This window comes from Fringilla coelebs (genome assembly GCF_963513975.1).
Source record: "Fringilla coelebs genome assembly, chromosome: Z".
Classification (NCBI taxonomy): domain Eukaryota; kingdom Metazoa; phylum Chordata; class Aves; order Passeriformes; family Fringillidae; genus Fringilla; species Fringilla coelebs.
In genome coordinates, this window is record NC_140031.1 from 36,449,298 (window position 1) to 36,466,256 (window position 16,959).

The window sequence follows — 16,959 nt, forward strand, 5'->3', positions numbered from 1 at the left end:
ATTATGTCAAAAACCTAGGCTACATTTGTCCATCTTGCCTCTGTGCTCCGGCTGGTCCACGTAGCCAATACTTGGTTGCTGGATGTTGCCTTCTATTTTGAAAAATCGGAGTAGCTTCATGGCAAGGTCTGGAACCTCAAGGCTTTTGTTTCCTTTCAAAAATTCAAAACCTTTCTACTTCTACAAACAATTTTGGCCCAGTTCAACCTCTAAAGGAATATCCCCATCATATTTTTCAGTAGATAACTTCATAGACTGTAGCCTTTTTGTCTCCAGAGCCAGTGACTATGTATTTATCATCCACAGAGATGTCACAGCTAAGCACTGATGAAGATTCTTTGGACTAGAAGAAAAATAGAAATATATTACATCATTAAAAAAAAGTCTGTTTACCCTCATTTCATCGTCTCATTTTAGGTAGATCATGTGAAGATATCTGAATCCACTCCTGGAACTCTGCAGGTTTTTGTTTTTTTTTTCATTAAAATCAACATCATCCTCACCTGGAAGATACTGGCTCCATAAGGAGTTCTCCATGCATTAAGAAGGTTATCTTTCCCAGTACTCACAAACCATTTACCTAGAATATAAACCAGAAGGATTACAGAAACATGAAAGAGACATCTGACAAATTTTGGGTTTTCAATTCACATCAATGAAATCTGTTAACTAATTGCCCTTATAAAAGCTCTTACTACAAATCAATACAGTACTTTTGCTTACAATCGATGTGGATGCTCAGCACGTTTGCAGTGTGTTACATACTAGGAAATCCCTAAACTTCAAACAGAAATAGCTTTTTACACATGAATCAATCCTCACAGCAGCCTCTAGACAAACAGATGGCTGTTTGTAGATAAGTGCATTTGAATTCATGAAGCAGAGATATTTATGCATTACTTAAGAAACTGAGATGTAATAACTAATGACTATGAAATAACTAATCAGCAAAACATGAATTAAGAGCCCTGACCTCCAGTTCTATGTTCAGGGCAACTTACCACAGTAAGCAAACTTGAGTGACAATACACAGCTCTCATGAAGGTGCAGTTGATACTTGTCTGGTTTATTTACATGTAGCACTTCGACATTGCTGCTCTCCATTCCCACAGCCAGCCATTCACCAGTAGGACAATAACCAAGGGAAAATATCTGAAAATTATACCATATTTATACCTTTTAAATTTTTTTTCCTATAGATAAGTTTTTCTGCAGTTAAAATTATTTGGGAAAGGGAGAGATAGAGAGAGAGAGAGAGAGATAAAGGCCAATTTACATAGTTCAACAGAAAAACTACAGTTCAAAATTCGAGTAACTAAATAACCCCTGTTTTTACATATTAACTTAGAAAAAGAGAAGAGTAGTGTCAGGCCATCATTTTCTTCTGTAATCTAAGCACATAAAAAAAGCTTCAAAATATTGTATTGAGAGCAGCCAAAAAGAAAGAGAGGGAACAATCTGCCAGTTCTACTGGGCTCAGTCTTACCTTTGATCCTAAGGGTTTCCTTCCCACCCCACATATTGCCACAAGCTGTAGGAAAATCCTGTTACCTGTGATGTGAAGTCATGCTGTTGTAGCTGTCTCCCTTCTCTCAAGTCCCAGGATCTGACAGTGTTATCCAAACCTCCTGTCCAGAGCTTGGTACCATCATTAGAAATGTCAATACAGCTGGCTCCATCTGTGTGGCCCTGGAATTGCCTGATAAAACAAACCAGATTGAATAATGATTTCCTGCCAGAGCTCAAGGTAAACACTGTTGTGGTGTTAGTTTTGGACTCTGTACATGTGTCATCTGTTCTGTGTCTGACGATGAGCAAGAATCAGCCCCTCCCTCTCACTGAGCATTAAATACCAGTATTAAAAAAACATTTTCCAGGTGCTAGAAAAATGATCTGCATCATGGTTAGCTGAATAAAGTCAAATATTTCCTATCAGGTTTTGAAAAAAGGAAACAAAACAATAAAACTGCCCAAAACCCCACACCCACTTGAGAGAATATTAAAGCCCAGTAACTACAGTTAAAACCACCAAGGATAACTCAGATAAAATCGAAGTGGTCAGAGAATAAAACCTCCAATTTCAGAAAACAGCTTCTGTATTTTTCTTTGGCTGCAAGTCAAGAAGATAAATAACAAGCAGATATACTAATAGAATGGGATCCAGATAAAGATCCAGATAGTTAAACACAAGCATTGCTGAGTCACAAAGTTGCATTCTCTGTGGCAGGAGATTAGAAAAATCTAAATGGAGCAGTTTGTTTTATAACCTTCTCATTAGGAAATCTCAGCTTTCAACAACCAGAAGGTCATCTCAAGTTTTTCTTAATCCTTTGGCTAAAGCATTCTGAAGCTCCTGCATTTTTCATCAGCAATTAGCTTTAGCAAAGTCCTGTGCCTCACTCAGTGTGAAAGGTGGAGCGCGGGCGGGGAAAAGACAACTAGCTTGTGAAGGAAGGGCATGAATCACCAAGAGCTGCCACAGAAAGGTCACACGGCATGCTTTGTTTTGTAGCTCTGGTCTCAAAATTCCATGTGCTATCAACCAGCAAGATCAGCATGCAAGTGGTGGGAACACATACAGCAAACATTTAAAAAGCAAGACATTCACAGATGTGTATAGACGCCACAGAGTGCACCTTTACAGGGACTAAGCATGCACGTGACAAAGTGAAAACTTTATATAACTAAAATTGTATTTATTGACCTAAAGTTCAACAGAAAGTAAAATTTGCAAGCACATTAACATGACTCTCTGTATGTAATTTTCAGGTAATTATGGATATACAGGAAGTTTAACTGAAACACAGCAGACTAAGCATATTCTTTAGTTTTTGTGTTCAGAACTTTCAAGGTATCATGGCCTTTTCCAAATTAGACCCATTCTTCTCAAAATATTGTATGCCATCACTGTTTTGGTAAGCCTAAACTAAATTTATCTTATGGTAAGTCCCTCTGCTTTCCTTAAGAACCGAGAGGATCCACCCTTTCAACCACTTTCATAAGATTAATTTTACTACTTTTCCTCACTAAATAAGAATTGAAAATAATCTTTTTTTACTTAACCAGGCTCAAGACGAAGGAAAAGAACAAACCTCAAAGCGTTCCCTAGAAGGCATGTTGAGTCCATAACAGTAACAAACCAGCAAGAATGCTGCCTGTAGAAACCTGCAGACCAATCCCAAATAATAGAGACCTGCAGAAGCTTTTGCATTGACTATGGCAGGTTATGGACAAACCCTGAAAGCCTATCTTCTGAGACTAGGCTGAAACTACCAAAACTAGTTTCTGCCTGACTTGGGTGTAAACCATTCCTCTGAATAAGAGACACTATTTACTTTGCTGTTATAAACCCTGTTCAGGGAGATAAATATTTATGTAGCTGTCCAAAGAGTAACTTCCATTAAAATTTTCTGTAAACAGCAACTCACCTGACCAACGTCTGGTTATGCAGATCCCACACTGCTATGTTCCCATCACTGCAGCAGGAAAAGCAGACCTTGGAGTCAGGGCTGATGGCCAGAGCATAGCAGGCAGGTGCTGAGGATGTCAGCTCTGCTTTTATACGAGGAGTTGGAGCTGCCAGGTCCCATATGGATAATGTGCTGGCTTCCCCGCCAACTATGAGGGTGCATCCATCGGGCAGCAATTTACAGGAGCGGATGTAGTTATCTCTGTTCTGTACAACACAAATCACCTCAGTTACGTGCCTGCCAGTAATGACCACTAATGTAATTCTGGCTGCATCAGAGTTTCAAGCAGTTTGGTACTTTTTCCATTACCAAAGTATTGAAGAGGCGCCAGCAGATCTTAAAAGGCTGGAAACACCTACTTCTCATCACTAATTAGAAACTGCAGCTTGAGAAATTAAAACTGCAGACTCCTGTTGCCGCAGTCTACTCTGTTTCAAACGTGACAAATGGCAAGTTTTCTATTTCATTACACAAAAACAGAGCCAAAGTAAGCTTGCTTTTCTGCAAATGTACTCCATCAGTGAAGGTCACCAACAATAGAAATATTAAAGCAAATGACCTTTCATTTGGCATTTAACAGCCCTATATGAAAATGTTGTTCCAGTCTCCTGTGCTTCGATTTTTGAATTTTTCCTTCAAACACTATTTTGCATTCACAGTATTAAAGTTGAAAGCTAAGGATTCCTGTATTGGTCCTGTATTTATGTTGGGTCCTTTGTTGTTCAACATGATTCTTATTGTACATATTGAACTCTCATTCATGATGTTATTGTTGATTTGAGAGGTACTATGGGAGAATTAGTGACCGAAGACATTTCTGCCTTTCGTTATTACAACCTTGCTTGACTGGTAACAGTTTTTTTTACAAAATTGATGATTAAAATGTGTAACTCAAAATAGAAAAAAACAATGTAAGAACTAGTTAACAGCATTCCTACTATGATATATTTTTTTAATTTGCAGCAAAGGAGCAGTAAGTAGGGCAGTGAAAATGTTGACTTAATCAGTCATTACTGCACCCTGACTTAAATGAAGGCTCTTCATCCAGACAGATATACCTGCCACAGAACAGAATACCTTTTCAACTTCACTATTACTACTTAGCAATTACAAAACGATAGCAGTAAAGCAAGGATAAAGGGTAAAAAACCTCACCACATTTAATTGGATCTACACTGTAGCTAGAATTTTCATTCACAATACATATTGCTGTGCTTGACAACATTAAACCTTCTCAGCTAACACTGCACAAACCTCTATGCTGCTTCTAGTTAGAAGCATCTCTTGTTGAGCCATTGCTTTTTTTGAGTTAACTTCTCAGCTACCTATACTACTGCACCCAGTCCCTTTGTATCCTGCACGTGTGAAGATAACTGGCCTATATGTATGACAAGTTGATCATGAACAAAAATCACAGCAAAACTTTAAGTGACCTTTGGTACTGTGTCACATTATTCCAGTACGTGGTTGCTATCATCTTACAGAAATGAGGTTTTCACTCCTTGTGTGAGTGAAAGACCTAGGAAGGTTCTCTGCAGCCCTGCATAAGACAAGCTACCTTTTAAACTCATGTACAAAAATCATCTGTATAACTAGAAAGGGAAAAAAATATTATGTTTTATTCAAAACATGACATACGCGTTCTATTCAGAAATCTGATCTAATCTGTTATTTGACCCTTAGTGATAATTATCACTAAACAAAGCAGCACTATTTTCTGTAACACTGTTATGCATTAAAAAAAAAAAAGGACCCCAGGAAATAGATCTGCCTGCTATTTCCTTCTAATATGAACAAAATCCAAACAAGGACTTTTTTTTTGAGTCTCTAAGGAGAAGCTACCCTTGTGCATAAATTCCTGTTCACCTACCAGGCAGTCCAGCTGAGAGACAGGGCTCTTGTTGCCAGGCTGACTGATGTCCCAGACCTTGACACAGCCCTTCCCACCCGTGTACACATGTCTGGTGGGGTTGCTGATGGTAACTGCACACACAACTTCCCCGTGGTTCAGGGTGTTGATCTGACGGGCATGGCGAGGGATTCCTGGGCCGATGAGGGCATCAGGAGGGAAAGGAACTGGCTGCATCTGACCATCTGCAGTAACATGAAAGGAGTAGGCTCTTTTGGGGAAGGGAAAGAGAGAAGACAAAACAATTTAAAAAATCAGCCATTACAGAACTACGGTGCAAGGAAAACACAGTATTTTTAATTTTAGTTCTTTGCCAATCATCTCGCAAAAATCAGAGCTACAGTGCCAAGTAATGCAGGCAGATGAAACCTCAGATGGAGACAACGATTCACAATAGAAATTTTCAGCTTGACTCAGCTTAAATATTTGTGCAATGGGAAAGAAGGTTAAATTCCACCCTTAACTCTACAAACCAAGGTCGTGGCTGCTATCCCTCAGCCACTTGGATAATCAAAAGACCTTTCAGCCCCTGGTTTCTTGCTAGCAGCTGCAGTTCTCATCACCACAAGTACTACCCCAGCAGTCCCTCACCAGGCACTACTCATCCTTCCATAAGGCTTGCACCTGCTGCCTTGCAGCAGCACAAGACAAAGGTTTGCTTGATTCCTGCGCCTCACATCTGTAACATCACTGCCTGTGCTCATTTACCCCTCTTTCTAGCTGGTAAGTAGTGCTTTAGAAAATAGAAACACAGAAAGTAGAAACACAGAATGGTTGCACACAGACTTCATCAGAAAGCTGATACCTTCTCATAATTATGTTTTCCTGAATACGTACATTGAAAAACCTGAAAGGGTCCGTTTTCCAGGTACTTTTTGGCACTAAAAAATACCTTTTATTTGTATTCATTGCATGATTTCCAGTTTGTGGAAACTGAGGGTTGAGGAAATGACATTCTAGCACTGAATAAAAACATTCCTCGGGGAAAGTACATGAAATTATTTCTTCATGGTCACTCTGCTCAAGGACAAGGGCACAAATACCAACTAATAAAGGTTTCAGGTGCAGGGGGGGGTTCTTTGTTTCCTTATTTTAACTACTAGTGAAAATGCTACTGTAAAAGGCTGGTTTTTGCTATACTAGTGAGCACCTTTTCTGTTACTTCTGTTGTAAGTGCATCCACAGCTCATGCCTTTGATGCTGTTGGTACATCAACAGCATCCTTCAAGAGGCTGAAGTGGATAAAAAATGGTGAGAGATGAGTATTCTTTTTTTTGTTTTTTTCCACTAATAAGATGCATCTCCCAACTGAAACATTTATTTTTCTAATATATTCTTTTGTTCAGAACTTCCCTTTCTTTTCCAAATCTGCTTTCTTCCTCAGAAATCTTCAATCACTGCAGTTCAACTATTAATATCCCGTCCATCTTCCAAGAACCCAACAATAGATATTTCTATTAAATCTTCTGTCCTGAATAATAAGCTAGTATTTTCAAGGTATTTTATTACCTGTTTCCAAGTATCACACAGTTTGAAATGAAGGAACAAGGAAGATGCCTGGTTCTGGAACAGACATCACAAAGCAACTGAATCTGCTCAGCTGCTGGGCATAAGATATTCCTTTGAAAAACCATAAGGAGAGATGAAAGAACTCCACAGCTCTTTCATACAGAAACTAAGACTGGAAACAGTCATTTTATGCAATATCACAGTTTTTTCTTATGTGAAGGGTAAAAACTGGTTAACAGTAACTGCTCTTAAACAGAGGAGAAATGAGTAGTACATATGTGTGCAATTCCTGTACTCATTCATGTTTCATGGTTGGGCGTATAAGCAGCAAGCTTACTCAGAGAGGACACAGAAATAGAGAACGAGCAAGTGCAAAAGATGACATCTTTTTTGGCACAGAAATGTCAGGAATGGGAAATGTAAGGTAAGAAAGGAGGTGCAATGTTCACTCCCTTACATGTACACAAGGCGTTCAGTATATCAAGTGTATTTTGTCCCATGGGACCCTTTCTGGCTTTTTCCATGAAGAATTACAGTAATGATAAAGGCTTAACTAGAAACCCATTCCTTTCTGTGAAGAAGAGAGACAAGACTGTAGATAGGTTCTACAAATCCCTCCTTTGAATCCCAAAGTAGGTATTTGCTAAACAGAACAGACAGAGGACAGGAGAGGAAGCACAACAGGAGTGGCAACGAGGCTGTTTGAGGCTGAACTGCTCAGGTTCATTTACAGAATCCAAAACAAGAGTCACAGCATTAAGACACTGAAAAGCTCTTCCCCGTCCTGGGCTCCAGATCAAAGTCAGTTGCAGGGTATTTGTTAGCATTAAGAGTACACACAACTATATAACTTTGAAGTTTCAGCCTGCCCTTGCTTTTATCATGGACTGAAGCAAAACAATTAAGCACATATTAGGCAATTTTTTCCAGCATGTCCAAGATTAATAATCTACTTGTCCATGACATTTTTTTAATTTGAAGGTTACAGCTTCAATGTTCTGTTCAATTCAAAATACCTAAATAATTAGTGTTTTGAAATGCTTAGGTGCATACACAGAGCTCCTCAGCTCTTGCTCAGAGGAGGTGTGAGGAAGACAATAGAAATATTTTTCAAGTACTTCCTGTTTACTGTAGAACTGTAGTGACTCTTATGCTTTGAAAAATCAGAAGCCTACCCACTGTATTTTTTAATAATGTAGAATTTTACCACTATGTCTATGTTTAAAGTGGGGCTATACTAATCATAGAAGCAGTCCTTCTTTTTTAGCATTTGCTTCTAGGACTAGTTGATCAGGACACAGGATGACTGAGTTTGATGGCCCAACAACCAGACCAGTTTCTTACAAGCCAAGACAGCTTTTTCTACAGTGCAACTTATCTGCAACCCACTGTAGAAAGAAATGGCTACACTTTGCCAAATCCCTCTGCCAAGACAAGCACACAAAACAGTAAATGTTCCTGTTTGCTTGAAGATGTGTCTCATGCAATGCTGACATCACCACTGCCAGCACACTTATGGTATGGCAGTCTAGTGACTGTCTCTGCTAGGTATAATGGTATAACTTTTGTTACACAATACCTTTTAACCTTGAAAAGGCTTTCATGGTTTGCCAGACTGACACATCAGACACTCCCTGGACAAGGAAAAGTGTCTGTCTCCAGAAGAATGCAGGACTGGAGATAGGAGGAGTGCAAATGACTATGTGCAGCTCAAAAGCTGCAACCCTTGGCTTCCTCTTCATCATGAGAGAGATCCTGCACTACTTCTGGGGAGGACTGTACTTACAGTTCCACACCTACAGAAGATTCAATTTTTAGTAAACTAGACGTATTCACAGGCCTCAATTCTCAAAAATTACAAGAATTTTCATTATCTAACCTCAAAGGATTCAACAACTAGCAAAATCTTGAGTTCCCTAAAGCTCAGGATTGCTTAACAGGCACCACTTGACCACCTGTTTTTCTTCTATAACTGACCATGTATGCCAGAAACTGCTGCTTAGTCTCATGACTAGCACAGTTTTCTGTCTCACTCAGAATATTCTGTCTGTATGAAAGATCCTATCCTATCATGGACTCCATGATTATCCCTCTTTGTTCAAAGGAGAGTCCTTCCTTGTGTTGGGCTAACAATGAACAAAATTATCTTATAAAAATGCAATTAAAATTTAATATAAAATAAGCTAAGCACATATCAACTAATACATATTAACAGACTATTACGACAAGAACAATTACAAGAAAAACGTCTGTGCCTTTTGCTTAGAAGAGTTCTGAGAAATAGTATACTTATATTATTTCTGAATAATGGAAATAGTCTTCTGAATTACTGCATCCAGAGACTTGTCTCACGTGTGTCAAAGCAGTATTGAGAGCCTTCAGAGCTCCTATGCATAGCAACATGGTTAAGTGATACAAACCAGTTTCTCAGCTTAACTCTCAAATAAGTATACAGCAAGTAAGTATCATCTGACATGCTGACGAGAGTTCAGGATAATTAATTTACTACTCAAGAATGCAGCAAATTAACTAAACTACCTGCCAGCTACTCTAAGTATTCAGACTGATGTATAAACGCACACAATTCCTGCCTACTAAAGCAACGTCCTAAAAAAAAACCCTCACAAACTTCTACTTCATCCCTTCAATTCAAGCAGACTCCTTTAACTAGCAGAACAATACCCCTGACAGCAAAACATGAAAGCAAAAACTTCCTTCTGTTTACGACTGCATTTTGCTTTCAGCCTTCCTTTGGACTCCAGCTCATTTTTAATTTTTTAATTTTTAATTTTTAAACACTCACAAGAAACAGTGAGTGTTTTGTTTGGTCATATAGAACAAAATGCCAAGAAATAAGGATAGACATGTTTGTACAGAAATGACTGAATTTTCATCTTCATACATGTCACCAAATGATTCTATTTAGAGATAGATGTCAGGGATGCACACAGCCCTTATCTCCTATAATACAGTAAAATTAGCCTTCTTTTGCAATATCTCTCATGGTACATTCACTGTATGATGATCTGAAGAACAGAACAGAACTGAAATCAAGCAATTCCAAAAGAGTACAGTGTTCCTCTCCACAAACACAGTGAAAAGTCAACTTATAAGTAGAAGGAGGAAGATTTAACATTTACCACGTAAAGCTTCCCTTTCCTACTAAAATAAGAAACATTTAGTTTCAGCTCTTTTCACTGTCCAGCAAAACATGCAGAGAAATAAATTTGTTCTCAATACTACCATTAATTCAGAATTTTAGACACCAGGGAAGCAATATAGTGGACATAAATCTTACCACTAATCTTGAAACTCTGCATTTAGTCCAAAATCCAGCTATTAGAAGGCATGTTTCACATAAACCAAAACCCATAAGAATGTTATTTCAGCAGCTATAGAATACTAAAAGCTAACTACTTGTTAGAAAGACTATGCAAAGGAAAAAAAAAAAAAAGATTAGAGCACACACCAAAAACTTACGGTCCAGGGCATATTTAAATGCATCAGAACAAAAGCATTCAGGACTCAGACCCCACATGTTCACGTCCAAGTGGGTTTTCAACAGGCTACACATTTTTCTAAGAAGGTCATTAACAGACCTCAGAATATACAAGGCTTAAAAAAATCTGGGTGCTATCAGAAGTGTCTGTCCTTTAGAAAGAAGGGAACATCATTTTCTCTTGGGTGAAAAAACTGCATAAGCATAACCATTGATAAAAAATGTGCAGCCTAAAGCACATACATATGAGTGGGGATTCAATAGTTCAGTTCAAAAATTGTCTGTACCACTTTCAGCATGACTCACTAAAACTTCACATCTAATAAAACAAATTCAATGGGTCACCATATCAGAAATCAAGAGAAAGGCTGACTTTGAAAATAAAAAAGGTCCACTCCACCAGTTTGCACGATTATATCTGCTCTCTACAGAAACTACGGGAGAAAAACCTGAAGTAGGTGAGATACTTGTAAATGCTGCAGGTAGCAGACAGCATCTAGCCAATCAAGACTAAAACATGAGATTTTGTAGCTATCAATGGAACGACAATTCCATGACTTTATGGGAATTTCAGGCTTGCTTCACTAAGATAAGCAAAGAAGTAATTTTAGAAGAAATGTACAAGTAACATGACCACAAAAACCCCCAAACATTGCAGAACACATTAAATGAAGTGGCGACAAGGGAGTATGGATCAAAGTAGGCAGTATATGAAGCAGTGTGAATAAAGTGGTAAAAACATTAAAAAAACCCAAGCAACCCACACAGTTTCCCCCTGCCACACACAGTAATGTAGCTAAATTACCAGGATACAAAGTAGAGCAGCATACATATGCTGTCCTTGAATGGTGTAACAACCAGAACTCAGCCATAGAGAACTTCTGTGAACAAAATTTCTGAACAAAAATAGGTTTCGCTAGATTACATATAAAATATTGCAAGGCAATGAAATATGTTATTGAAAGCTTATGAACACACTTGCTTACAAGTAAAAACTTAGAGCCCCTCAATTATGTGATTTTCAAAGGCATTTAATTTAAGTATGCCAAATTTTACAAAAGTCAGCAAGACTGCGTCTGAATTTTGAGTACAAAGCCTGATCCTTACTGCACTAAACTTAAATACACCACATTTGATACACAACACCAACTCGTTGCGCCCTCACTTCACTAATCTTGTCAACACACCACCAACTTTAAGTACAACCAACATTTAACAGGTTTCTCACACTGTCAACAGATAGCTAAGCCTGTTCCCAGAAGCATGCTGGAAAACCACAAAAACACATTCAGGATGGCTTTCCAAACTAAGTCTGCTGCTTTCCTATTGTTATAGGAAAATATCAGAATGAAACATACTTTTTTTTGGCCTGTAATCTGGCATCCTTTCAAGGATGTTTCCAAGACTGACATTAGAAGTTATCACTAGTCCAAAATCAAGGAAACAGAAATGCGTGAGTATATAGTTTTCACCACTGCCTGTCTGACAACTTAGCATCCTAAAAGTAATAGTTTCTAAATATTTCCTGAAACTGCAAAAGGAAAAATTTAATGTAGATTGGTAAATAGACATTATGAAACATGAACATCTTACGCAGAAAGTCCAATGTGTTAAATAAGTTTCAAAATTATGTTAAATAAGTTTCAAAATTATGTAAATAGGTAGAGAAGAACTACTCTAATTGCAAGTTCCTGTTGAATGAGAAGTCAGGACTGACTGCCAAGTGTGAACAAAGAATAGAGCGTTGAAAAAAATGTTAGGAGTTCTCTCTGCCTCATTCCCTCCTGAAAAACAGCTGAGTTAAATTTACTCTGTTAGTACTTGCATAGACTACTTGTTCAGAAATACCTAAACATTAATTGTGTATTTTCAGAGGTCATACATGCTCATGAGTCTGCTGCACTGGTTAAGTTCAGGGTCAATGGTCTACCAAAGCCAAATTACTGAAACATTTCATGCATGCTGCTGAACTTATTTTATTGAAACATTAATAAGTCACAGCATCACAGAACCAGTTTATTTAATACCTGCTTCACCAATAACCAAAACTTTAAAATACAAATACTTATTGTGGAAACTCTTCTACATCTATGCACCACCTGCTCCCCAACCGCTTCATCATCCTTTTGCTCTCCAGCTGCACTCACACAAAAGTTCTAAATAGCTTGCTCCATTATGCAAAATGTGTGTAATCTGTTGCTAAAGTAACTGCTCCAGATACCTACTGTCATCAGTTGCAGACTCCCATGCCTGATAAAACAACTGCCAGACAAGGAGTCTGCAAGTTTGTAATACACATTTATCCTGGTGTAGTGCAAATGTTAGTTTCAACATATTTTTATCTAACACATTTTACCACTATTTACTGTTTAGTTTGTCATCCCCTTAACCTCCCCCAGAAAGAATGAAATAAAAAAACCATATTAACATATACCTTCACAACTTGGAAATAGGTTGTGGCATAACTTGGAATACCTGTTCTGGAATATGACAACTACCATTTGAGAACTCTTACGCTGCAGATTTTACCTAGAGTAGTCTACAACACCCTCTTAAAAACAACCAGACACTATCCCCTTTGAAATTCCTGTTCACTGACAAATATAACTTCATTCCCTCTAAACATTGCAGATGTTATCAAAATGTTAAAAGTTACTTACGGTTTTCCCCCAGGAATCCCTGCCAGATTTGGAGGAATTCCAGGTACTCTCATGTGAGGAGGAGGATCAAACCCAACCTGACAACAAAAAGTGAATTAATCTCACACTTGGAATTTCTCATCCATTTCTCAGCAAGTCTCTTTTCTCCACTCCCAAGATACTATGCATTTTACCAGAAGGTGGCTTTTACCCACAGTGTCGGATAACTGCATGACCCTCCACTGGGGGGCAAAGCCCAGACCTTTTCCCTGAGCATTCTTTTGATAGAAGCACTCCAACGAAAGCAGAAAATAATTTATCGTGCATTCATGCACTGAGCATTACCCAGCAGTTCTGGTTAGCAGGGAGAGTCCTGTGCTAGCCCTGGAATCTGAGTCCATGTCAGCAACAAGCTATGCCAGTGCTTTTCACTCAGCAGCTGAGAGATCTCTCAGACACATTGTGGGGGGCAAACAAGCTTGACCACAGCTTAAAAAACCAGCACTGTCTTTTAAATACTGCAATTCCACTGAATTTTTATATCCTGAGTATGTTTATTAAATAATCCAAGCAGAAAATGTTGATTTAAAAGACTTAGTTTTTCTTCTGAACACAATGTTAGAATAAACATTGTTATTGCTTTAAAAGGAGGGTGTAGGTTATTTAAAATTTGCACATTTTCACACAAAAGCCCTGTTTACCAGTTTGAAAAAAGTGGTCATAGAAACAATATTGAGAAGTTGAGAAGCGTAAATCCAACTTTGCAAATTTACAAGTAGGTAAGTTTGTCTACGCAGAAAGCTGCCATCAAGCTCATGTTTACAGAATCAGGCCCCTAGGTTATTCTGTGTGACAGCCACTATAACTACCAGGTTCCATTTACTTACTACACCCACAACAGCAACTATTCTTAACACACCTGATCTCAGAGCTCCAAAATAGGTACCGACCAATTTCTCAGGTTGATTTCCGCAAAAAAAACCCAAAAAACAGACACATCTGGGACAGAGACCCAGATAAAAAAACTTTTACATGCTTCATGATTAATTTGTTATGTCTATATGGAATAAAAAGGTGGTTCAGCAACAAAAAAGCAGATGTCCACAGCTACAGTGAAATATTTTGTGTGCCTCAAAACTACTTTTTCATTTACAGCAGCGCAAAATAATTTTTTGGCCTTTATTCATCAGTTAAAGCCCTGAAGAAGGCGAAGGACAAAGAAAATATACATTAATACACTGAAATTCTTTGTTTTCAAGGTGCAAATTTGTTTCTTCAGCCACACAGCAAAGTGAAGCATGCAGTGAAGCATGCAGTGAAGCTGTCAAGCCTCTGGCGCTGCTATGAGTTGGGAATTCTGCAGCGCTAAATGAAGCATGCAGCTTTTCTCAGCGAACCACAGCTCACAGGACTGAGATTGCATGCAACGTATGGCCTACCATAGGAGATCTTCCATAGGCAACCACGGCAGCTGCAGCAGCAGCAGCACTCATCTGGGGTGACATATTGTGCAGGCTGGCATAGGCTGCCCCTGGACTGGTTAGCTCTCCATTCATGCCAGCATGAGGTACCATTCCAAATGGAGCAGGGTATGGTCCTGGTACTGCCAGCGGTGTCCGCAAACCTGCAGCTACAGAATAACGAAATTAGGTGGGTTTATTTGTGTATTGCTGCATACAGGAAGGAAGCCCCTTTTTTTCTCCCCTAAAACACATTACCTTCCCCTCTCACATGCTGTCAAGAAACATTGCCATAATCTGTCAGTACCACCAGCTCTTTTCAGTGTAAATAAGATCTACTGAAGTCTGAACTTGCTGATTACTTCTAGCAATCTCTTCTAGCATTACCTATTTCCATTTCTGTAATATTCCCCTGTTTACATTAATCTCTTCTTTGCCAAATTAAGCAGTAAAGCTGACAGACATGGTTTACACAGCTCATGTCTGAAGCAACTGTGTGTACCAGCCTGAACAGCAAAAGTAAACTTCCCCCGGCATTTGTCAAGCTGTGCACTGCAGCAAATATTAGTAGACTCAGACAAAGACTGTAGAAGAGATTCCATGCAGAATAAGTACCAGAAACTTCTGAGAAGTCTTTTTATATTACATTCAGTCTCTGGATTATTTGCAAAAAAAGATAAAGACAAAAGTAAACAAAGAAGACTAAGAGACAGAAAGATATTCAAACTCCTGATAATCCAAACATCTGCTTCTCATCAAGCCCTCTCTTGATATCAAGAACAAAGCAATATATTTAGTTAGCAGTCACATGTGTAAAAAAAAGATTAATTTTGGAACCATAAAAAACCATGAGGTAATGCATTTACCAGCTTGGTTAACCAGAGGGTCCATTGTTGGAGGTTTGCCAAGGCCTGGACGGAGTCCTGGAGTTGCACTATTGCCTGGGGTTGGCACATCACCTCGAGGAGTTGGTGTGCTGGATTTCAGAACAGGCGTGCTGGCTTTTTCATGCTGGTATCATTAAACAAATTAAATGAGTATTATTTTTAATCCAGGCCATATTATACAATTTATCACAACAGCAGCTGGGATGCTGGGCACCTACTACCTAGTGCTTCAGCCAATTTTCATAAATCCACACAATGCTGACCACATTAACTCGTGAGAGAGCAATGTTGACCTTTTTGATTGCTGCCAAAATTAAAATAAGAAACGTAGAAAGTTATTTTCCCTCTTCTACTGACATATAAAAAGGAATGCCTGAGCTAATTTTTTTTCTTCAGGAAAATACATCATGCATTACCAAACCACTTTAGTTTGAAATCCTTAATATCTCAATTATTATTTGACACAGAAAATCTAACTGCAAAACCAAAATACAATCACAGTTGATAGTATCAAAAAAAAACCCATGACACAGAGAATCAGATCAAATTGTTAGGGATACTATAAGAAAAAGTCACCAAGGAATAACAGCCTATTTAGAAGAGTTTAACAAAAAAGAACTTCCTAGTCACTATATACATGCCATGTAAAAACATAAGTTATTGCTTCCAAAAAAACCACTGAGCCAGTGCTTAAGTAACTCTTGTTCCTTGTAATAAATTTGCAACTCATTTGACAGAAATGTAGGAAATACAAGAAATCAAAACAGGGCAGAAAATACTGCTGAGGAAGAAAGCTCAATAATACTTTAAAAACAGAAGGCAATTTCAGCCTCAAATGTTCAATGAGAGGTAGTTTGTGCCACAAGTAGTTGCAGAAGAGTGGAGAGTCAGATTTTACAAGAAAGAAGACTAGCTGGACCACTGACTGCTACCTACCAGACCCATTTCCTTGGATTTGAGGGAAGTAGAACTTCCTGAAGAGGCTGTAGATGCTGGGCTGCTGGAGGCATCCTTCTTCAGCAGGCGGGCTTTGTCGATACCGTTTTCACGCGGTGAATGAGTGGGACTTGCCCGTGGGGAAGAAGGATCCTAAAACAATGGGAAGGGAAGAACAGCATAGAACTGTGTCATAAACTGGTACACAAACACCACTAAGGAGTCTATGGGAGAAAAAACAAAAAAACCTCACCAAACTAGAAGAATTTAAACAGTAAGTGCAAATGACAAGACATTTTGTTGTCTTTGTATAAAAAAAGCTGAAATCTCTTCATCAACCTAGAGAAGTCATATAATAAGCAATCTGTTTTTATTTTACACTACATGTAATCATAAATTGTTTTCAAGCACAGAGCTTGCAAAGCATTCCTAAGTACAAACTAAAGCAAGTGCAGCAAATGTGGTAAGAGCAAGGAAGACCAACAGAAGCTGCAGTAACTCGACACAGTTTTTTTTTTGTACGTTCTCCATGCTCTGCTAGTTGCAATAAACATTTCAATAATCTCTTATAGGTGATAAAGACCTTGCTTATCTCTACCTTCAGAAGAAGAGGCAGACTCATGCCTTCACAGATTTCACAGACTATTTTG

General features: G+C 38.5%; 1 protein-coding gene across 3 annotated transcripts in view; it reads right to left on the reverse strand.

The window, feature by feature from the left end:
* Positions 1-235: 235 nt before the first annotated feature.
* The window catches only part of LOC311165045 (transducin-like enhancer protein 1), a gene marked incomplete at its 3' end in the record, with an annotated part of 71,152 nt that continues 54,428 nt past the window's right edge, over positions 236-16,959 (reverse strand). For 2 of the 3 annotated variants that reach the window (XM_084224755.1, XM_084224754.1), the window contains exons 11-20: positions 16,310-16,462; positions 15,353-15,497; positions 14,466-14,656; positions 13,048-13,124; positions 5,341-5,590; positions 3,429-3,676; positions 1,552-1,699; positions 1,002-1,152; positions 504-580; positions 236-343 (exon numbers count right to left, since the gene is read on the reverse strand). In XM_084224755.1, coding sequence (XP_084080881.1) covers positions 236-343; positions 504-580; positions 1,002-1,152; positions 1,552-1,699; positions 3,429-3,676; positions 5,341-5,590; positions 13,048-13,124; positions 14,466-14,656; positions 15,353-15,497; positions 16,310-16,462 — 1,548 coding nt within the window. The remainder of the gene's footprint in view (positions 344-503; positions 581-1,001; positions 1,153-1,551; positions 1,700-3,428; positions 3,677-5,340; positions 5,591-13,047; positions 13,125-14,465; positions 14,657-15,352; positions 15,498-16,309; positions 16,463-16,959) is intronic. The other variant, XM_084224756.1, reaches the window with a different exon arrangement.